We start from the raw sequence: 8,469 nt of genomic DNA, 5'->3' as shown, positions 1-8,469 counted from the left end.
TTTTTGGTTTTTCGAGACAGGGTTTCTCTGTAGCCCTGGCTGTCCTGGAACTCACTCTGTACACCAAGCTTGCCTCGAACTTAGAAATCCACCTCCCTCTGCCTCCCAAGTGCTGGGATTAAAGGCGTGCGCCACCACTGCCCAGCTTGCACCTAGCTTCTTGAGGACTCATAAGGGGAGCATGTTTCTTCTCTAGTAGAATCCCAGTGCTGCGCACTGTTACTTCTGCAGCCTTGTCTAAGGTCACCAGTCTGTCACCTTTGACTCTCTGGAGACTGCTGATATCAGGGTATATGTAAAGGAAGGCGTGGCTAAGGACAAGCAACTGAGTAGGATTTGCTACCAATTCTTTTTGTATTGCTGTTGGTTTCAAGTTGAAAAAAAATCAATACAACAATTTTTAAAAGAAAAACAATATTGTTTAATAACAATCTCAAGGGCTAGCAAGATACTCTAGTTCAATCTCTGGGACTCACAGTGGAGAGAGAAAACCAATACCAGAAAGCTAGCCTCAGACTTTCCATGAATGCTGTGGTATACACCTACACTCACACATGCACATCACACACATACAGACAATAATAATAGACATTCAAGAAAAGAAAAGCCAGGCAGCCAGTGGTGGTGCACACCTTTAACCCCAGCACTTAGGGAGGCAGAGGCAGGTAGATCTGCATTTAAGGCCAGTCTACAGAGTGAGTTCCAGAACAGCCAGGGCTACTCAGAGAACCCATCTCAGGAAATGAAGAGAAAAAAGAGAGAAAGAAGGAAAGAAGGAAGGAAGGAAGGAAGGAAGGAAGGAAGGAAGGAAGGAAGGGATGAATGGGAGAAAATAACCTAAAAAGGGACAAGAAGACAAGGGGAAAAGAACAAGAGCAAAGTATGGGGGGAACACGCGGGGAGCATGAGGCACATGTGCACGCGCATGAGCGCATGTGTGTGTGTGTGTGTGTGTGTGTCTGTGTGTGTGTAAAACTATGAAAGAATAAACATGTTCAAGTAACCTTAAAGGTCTATGATTTAAAACAAATGTAGTGCCAGATGTGGTGGTATATGTCCTTAGTCCTAACACTCAGGATGCAGAAGCAGGTGGATCTCTGAGTTTGAGGCCATCCTGGTCTACAGAGTAAGTTCCAGGACTATGTACAAAGATATTGTCTCAAAAAAAAAAAAAAAAAAAAAAAAAAAAAAAAACCAAAAAAACAAAAAAACAAAAACAAAATTAAAAAAAAAGCAACTCCCCAAAAACCCATTTAGATGATTTTATGTGTATGAATATTTTGCCAGCATGAATGTGCACATGTGTGCCTGATACCTATCTTGAAATTAGAGATGGTTGTAAGTCACCAAACCTGGGTCCTGTCCAAGAGCAGCAAGCGCTACCTGCCAAACCATCTCTCCAGTATGAATGATGGAGGCCCTCAACTTTATAAAGATCTAGCAATGCTACTACACAGAATAAAAGCAAGGTAAGGAGAAACTTTGCTTAAATAAATTAATAACTTTCATGCAAAACATAAACCTTTTCATTGGATGAGGTTCTTTTGTCAAGAAGGGCCTCTGACTCATCTTCTCTTTCAGCAGACTTTAAGGAACCCAAACATTGGGAAGGCTGGATGCCAATGAGCTCACTGCAGAAAATAAGACCAAAGAGAAAGTATCACACACATGCCACTCATACACTTAGAAAGTAGGTTAAGAGGACAAAAGAATTGACAAGGTCTTGCTATGTAGTCCAGGCCTCAAACTTGTTATGGCTCCCATGCTGGACTCCCATTCACACTCCTCCACCACAGCCTCTGGAGAGCTAGCTAACAAGCATATGTTACCATCATCAGCTTAAATATGTTTTTGAAATGAGGAAGCTAAAGTTGGAATAATATAGATCTGGATAGAGTATTAATGTATATTTTTGCAAGTAAGAATTAAAAAGTCGGGCTGGTGAAATGGCTCAGCAGTTAAGAGCACTGACTGCTCTTCCAAAGGTCCTGAATTCAAATCCCAGCAACCACATAGTGGCTCATAATCACCCGTAATGAAATCTGATGCTCTCTTCTGGGTGTCTGAAGACAGCTACAGTGTACTTACATATAATAAATAAATAAATCTTATTAAAAAAAAGAATTAAAATCAGTAGTTTAGGGTAACTATAAGAATAAGGAATTTCAGCCAGGCAGTGGTGGCACATGCCTTTAATCCCAGCACTTGGGAGGCAGAGACAGGCGGATTTCTGAGTTCGAGGCCAGCCTGGTCTACAGAGTGAGTTCCAGGATAGGCAGGGATATACAGAGAAACCCTGTGTTGGAAAAAAAAAAAAAAAAGGAATTTCCCTCCTTCAAAAAAAGAGCTAGATAAATGGCTCACTGATTAAGAGCATGTATTTTTCCTACAGAGGACCCAAGTTCATTCCTAGCACCCACATGGTTGTTCAACTCTAGCTTCTAGAGATCTGATGCCCTCTTTTGACCTTACAGGCACACACGCACACACAGCAGTTAAATAAATAGTAACAAAAAATAAACTAACTAAAAAATATTCTTAAACCTTTAGCTGGGTGGTGGCGACACATGCCTTTAATCCCAGCACTCTGGAGGCAGAGGCAAGTAGTTATCTGAGTTTGAGCCCAGCCTAGTCTACAGAGCAAGTTCCAGAACAGCCAAGACCAGACAAAGAAACCCTGTCTGGAAGTGCGAGGTGCAGTTGTCGGGAGTGAAAGAAATAAAAATCTGGGGACTAGAGAGATGGCTCAGTGGTTAAGAGCACCGACTGCTCTTCCAAAGGTTCTCAGGATTCAATTCCCAGCACCCACATGGTGTCTCACAGCCATCTGAAATGGATGCCCCTCTTCTGGTGTGTCTGAAGGTACACAGTGTACTCATAGAATAAATAAATCTTAAAGAAAAAAAAAAGAAAGGAAGGAAGGAAAGAAGAAAAAAGAAAAGGAAAAAGAAAAAGAAATAAAAACCTTAAAAAAAAAAAAAAAGCTAACATACTGAGACACCTTTAACCCCAGAACTCAGCAGAGGTAAATGGATCTCTGTGAGTTCAAGGCCAGCCAGATCTATAATCTGAGACTGTTTCAAAAAAAATCAATAAATGAAAAGAGAAATCAATAAATGACATTTTAAAAGTACAGAAGGGCCACCAAGATGGCCCAATGGGTAAAGCTGCTTGCCACCAAGTCTAGGACCCAGAATTCAATCTCTAGGACCCACAAGGTTAGGAGAAGAGAACCAACACCCACAAGCTGTCCTCTGACCTCCACACAAGTGCTGTGGCACACACACACAAATAAATAAATCAGTTAATTTGTTTTGGTTTTGGTTTTAAGTATAGAGGCTAGGGGTACAAGCTCACTATTAAGGCTCTGATTAGCATTCTCAGCTCTGAGTTCAAACCCTGGAATAAAAGAAACTAAGTTTTAGTGAAAAAATAAAGGTCCTAGGGACAGGATCCCATAGAAGGCAGGGTAGGTACTAGTGTTCAGCTTGTGACATTGACAAGTCCCCCTGCCTTGGTGAAAGTGGAGCAGCACCTAAGCTGATGCCTACTTCCCTGCAGGTACACAATCTCAGGAGCCACCAGGAGCAGGCACTTGTGGGTCCCCTCACAAACACACCTTTCTTGTAAGTGAGCTGTGGCAGGACGTTTACTTAGATAATAAAGTGTTCGCAAGTTCTTGTGAAAACACCACAATCCTTTCTACTTATGAACTTGTGCTTGAGGCTCAGCTGGCAGAACAAGTTGACATTTAAATTACAGAAGTTAGTGAGGTCTTAGAAGCCTTGAAGAAAAACCCAGAATGGAAGCTTGAATTATATTTGTACATCACACATGCAATCCTCTCAAAACTACCCAATGCAGGATTTCTCCTTATAAATAAAGACTATTTGGGGGTTAGAGAGATGGCTATTGGAGATGGACAGAGCATTGACTGTTCTTCTAGAGGTCCTGAGTTCAATTCCCAACAACCACATGGTGGCTCATAACCATCTGTAATGGGATCCGATGCCCTCTTCTGGTGTGTCTGAAGAGAGCGAAAGTGTGCTCACATACATACACACATACATTCATACATACATACATACATACATACGTGTGTGTGTGTGTGTGTGTGTGTGTGTGTGTGTGTGTGTGTGTACTGGGGGGGCACAAGGCTGTAGCTTTCAGTGGTTGAGTCCCTGCCCAGCATGAACAAAGTCTATGTTTCAATTCCCAGAAGCACATAAACACACAGAAGATCTTGAAGATCCAGGTACAGATAGCTATTTCCTGATACTTTCAGCATTCCAAAGATTTTTAAGAATCAAATGACTTAATGACATTTAGTATGGCAAGCAATTTTTAAATTGTGCACTTAGCAGAATATCTATATCATTTTTAATGACCCACACTTTTTAAAAGGTTCTAAGAATACCCTACATAATGTAAGTACTAGAAATTTCAATCATAAAGTCCTATGAAAGTCAATGCAATGACTAAAATAAGATTCTCAATATAGAAACTTCATCCTTTCTGTGCTCTGAAGAGCTATGCATTACTTAAGAATAGCAGGCATTATTACAGTGCCACTCTGCCACAAGACTCACCAACTCTAACAATGAGACAAGCTTTAATAATTCAGCATAATCGTCTGAGGGAAAAAGAAGCCAGTTACTTTTATCAGCTTGTTAAACACAAATGTTCTATCTTTCACATCATATTTAGAAACTAAGAAAGTCTGGGAAATAAAAAATTGGAAACAGGTATGAGCTGGACACAGAGGAGCCGTGCATGTAGCATGTGGAGTGACCCTAGATGACCATGACTTAGGGTCTGCACTGCAGCCTGGCCTCAGAGAGTCTGCCTGTCAACTGGAAAGCATCCTGGGGTGGGGAATGCTCCAGAACAGCATTCCACTCCACACAGTGACCTAATAAAACATCTTTGCCCAGCTCATAACTGGTTCTGCTTTTAAGCAAAACCTCTGCCTTAGAAGCTGCCCTCAGTGTGAACTCTCTGCTGAAGTCTATAATGTCTCCTTGCACAAAGACCCTCGTATCTATGCCCTAAGGAAAAGAGCAAAGGTTTGTCTGAAGTAAGATGTTCTTGGCAGTGCTTTCTTGCTAGCCATGAGCATGAGTGTGTACTGCGGCCCTTCTGCCCTGCTTCTGTGTCTGCACCTGTTTATAGACGTGAACTCCACTAACCTTGCTGAGGAATTATGTTTCACTGCTCTGACACTTCCCGAACAAGTGCACATGGTTCTGTGGCGAACAATCCTTTGTGTTTTGGAAGGCTTAAAAATATTCATCCACTCTGTATCGGTCATATGTCCTGGGGCTTCGATGATGATGTTACTTGGGTGGCAGCACCTGGACTCAGACAGGTCACTGTCACCTATACAGTCTTCATTTGGGGTGCAGTATGAGACTTCAGATGTTTCTGTGAAGTCGTGGCAGTCCCCATCTAGCTTGTCTGGCTGTTTTGAGCAGTTGGAAAGGCCCAGGTAGACGTTGATGTCATGCCACTGCTTTTCATCAGGCAGCGAGACCGAGGTTTCTGAGAGCTGCTTCTCTTCCATCGGAAGCTCCACTCCATTGCATTTTGCTGATTTTGCATGAACCTTGCATAGGGTAACTTTGTTTTCCGGTTCAGTCTGGATTTTTCCACCCAGAGACCAAGACTTTTGTTTCTCCAGTAAGTCTTTGGTAAATAGAGATGAGAGACCAATTACACTTTTTTCCCCGAACGCAGTATTAACCTGTAGCTTCTTCTCTCTGCATGCATCACAAGAGCTCTTGTCTGACCTATTGTGCTGAGCCAACGTGACCTCAAACTTTTGATCCTTAACCAATGACTTCTGATTTCTCTCTCTTTTAATATCGATTTTTGGGTAGTTATTGTCAAGGTCTGATAAACACATGTCTCTGCTACAGTGGCATTACAAAAAAATAGGAGTTATAAGATAGACTTGATACTATCATCTACTAGCATCACCTCCCCAAAACCTCATTAGTACACCTAAATCCCAATAAAGCCCATTAGTCTGACTTTCAGAGCCCAATTCCAGCCCCGCCTTCTATAGGAAGCCTTTCTGAACACCAAGCCTACATGCCCCACCCCCTTCCATCCCTCACTCATTGTGTTTACCATCAAAACAACAGCAACAAAGTCAAGACTACCACACAAATGCATCTAGACCTTTTGCTCTGCCATCCTCTAAGGTTTTCCTATCAGAGATTCCATCAATTTGATTTAAGATAGGTTTTCACATTGTAGCCTCGCCTGGTTGAGAAACTGTGATCTTTCTGAGTACAAGAAATACAGGTGTACATACCATGCCTGGTTTGTATTCATCAATTCTGATCCCTTAGAAAGCACAGCTCAACAGCTCTTTCTTTCTATGATAGCATAAAGTACTTTTCTGGTTTTTTTTTTTTTTTACTTTATACATTTATTAATTGATTGTGTATGTGTGTTTCTTTCTTTATTTTCTTTATTTTTAATGTTCTTGTGACATGTTCTCACTAAGTCATCCTGGCTGGCCTTAAAACTAATAGCAATCTTCCCTTCTACTGGGATTACAGGCCTATCCTGGCATGCTCAACTAAAGCCATTGTACTTCAACAGAAGGGGGAGGGATATGCAAGTTAGAAGACAATTTTTGGCAGTTGCTTCTCTCTCCTTCTACCATATGGGGTCTAGGAATTGAACTCCAGACCTGTATTAAGTGCTATTAACTCTGGAGCCATCCCACCAGCAGGCTTGGGCCATTTGTAGGGAGCAACTCAACTCATCCAGTGCCTCTCAGTGGCAATAAAGTTCAAAGAGGAAAAAAGATGTCTGTCAAAGGCTTGAAAGAGAACACAGAGTGAGTCAGGGGTCTACAGATGGCAGCAATAGATGGGACAGACAGCAACTGAATGGCAACCCCCTGCAGAGGTCATCAAGACAGAGGTACAGCATAGCACAGTGACTGCTACTGTCACATGCAATGCAGCTTCTCAACACCCTGTCCCTGCAGCTCCTAATTCCGGTTTCCCCAGGGGAAGGAGCTGGCATCACCAGTTGTTGCCAATCTAGTTCAGACTTCATAGATTCCTGCAGATTAGGAACTCTTCATTCCCCCTTCTTTTGAAGTACAATGGCTCTAGTTGAGCATGCCAGGATAGGCCAGTAATCCCAGTAGAAGGGAAGATTGCCATTAATTTTAAGGCCAGCAAGGATAACTTAATGAGAACAGGTCACAAAAACATTAAAAAAGAAGAAAAAAAAAGCAAAGAGAGAGGGGGAGCGAAAGAGAGAAAGAGAGAGAGAGAGAGAGAGAGAGAGAGAGAGAGAGAGAGAGAGAGAGAGAGAGGCGGCAGGCAGGCTGGCTGGCTATGGGTGCACATCTTTAATCCCAGCACTTGGGAGGCAGAGGTAGGCATATCTCTGTGAGTTGGATGCCAGCCTGGTTTGCAGAGTGAGTGAGTTCCAGGATGCTCAGGGTTATGCAGAGAAACCCAATCTCAAAAAGACCAAACAGCAGCAGCAGCAGCAGCAGCAGCGGTGGTGGCGGCAGCAGCAGCAGCAGCAGCAGCAGAAGAAGAAGAAGAAGAAGAAGAAGAAGAAGAAGAAGAAGAAGAAGAAGAAGAAGAAGAAGAAGAAGAAGAAGCAGCAGCAGAAGGAGAAGAAGCTGCAGAAGCAGCAGCAGCAGGAGCAGCAGGAGCAGCAGCAGAGGAGGAGGAGGAGGAGGAGGAGGAGGAGGAAGAGGAAGAAGAAGAAGAAGAAGAAGAAGAAGAAGAAGAAGAAGAAGAAGAAGAAGGAGAAGAAGAGGAGAAAAAAGAAAGAGAGAAAGCAAGCAAGGGCAAGGAGATGGTCAGTTGTGGTAGTTTCTCTGCACTAATGTTTCAGTTTTATGATCATCCCCACAATTCCTGTCACAGTGACGGACACCAGAAGATCTCAGCTCCTGCTGCAGCCACTGATGCTAGTCTTTGCATTATTCTTTAAGGCAGGCATCAAGTCCCGTAGATCTTATTCCCTATGGTAAGCCCAGCATCTAAACAGTGGAAGTGTTGTTTTAATGAAGTCCTGGCTATCTCTGTAGCACCTACTCCAGTTCAGAGCCTTCTACACACAGTCACACAAACCTGGTCCACGATTTTAGTTTTGTTAGGTGAATAATTGTCACCTACAAATCACATCTAAAAATTCTTACATCATGACCCCCATAGGACTAGGATTATCATAAGCATTAGTGCACCCAGATTTATAGCCTACTGTACAAGAAGCAGCAGTAGGTACAGTGAGTACAGCGTAAAACTAACTTCACGGAAGCAGAAATCAACACCAATAGCATAGGCTAACATTACCTGCACTCCAGGGCCTTTGGTTCCTCCATCTTTAAGCCATGCATCTGTATTAATTCCTGAGAATTTTCTACATTGAAATTAAGAAACTGCAGGTCACTCTGCTGTTTTACATAAATCTGCCAGAGATATC

General features: G+C 42.6%; 1 protein-coding gene across 12 annotated transcripts in view; it reads right to left on the bottom strand.

Annotated features, from left to right (window-relative positions):
* Nucleotides 1-8,469, bottom strand: part of Ccdc62 (coiled-coil domain containing 62) — a 42,337-nt gene that overhangs the window by 9,936 nt on the left and 23,932 nt on the right. For 9 of the 12 annotated variants that reach the window (XM_031337869.1, XM_031337870.1, XM_031337871.1 and 6 more), the window contains 3 exons: nt 8,340-8,455; nt 5,190-5,912; nt 1,523-1,631 (listed from right to left, as the gene is read on the bottom strand). In XM_031337869.1, coding sequence (XP_031193729.1) covers nt 1,523-1,631; nt 5,190-5,912; nt 8,340-8,455 — 948 coding nt within the window. The remainder of the gene's footprint in view (nt 1-1,522; nt 1,632-5,189; nt 5,913-8,339; nt 8,456-8,469) is intronic. The other 3 variants (XM_031337877.1, XM_031337876.1, XM_031337881.1) reach the window with 2 other exon arrangements.

This window comes from Mastomys coucha, unplaced genomic scaffold, assembly GCF_008632895.1.
Source record: "Mastomys coucha isolate ucsf_1 unplaced genomic scaffold, UCSF_Mcou_1 pScaffold22, whole genome shotgun sequence".
Lineage (NCBI taxonomy): Eukaryota > Metazoa > Chordata > Mammalia > Rodentia > Muridae > Mastomys > Mastomys coucha.
Note: the sequence above shows the minus strand (reverse complement) of the source record. Positions and strands in the feature narration are given on the sequence as shown.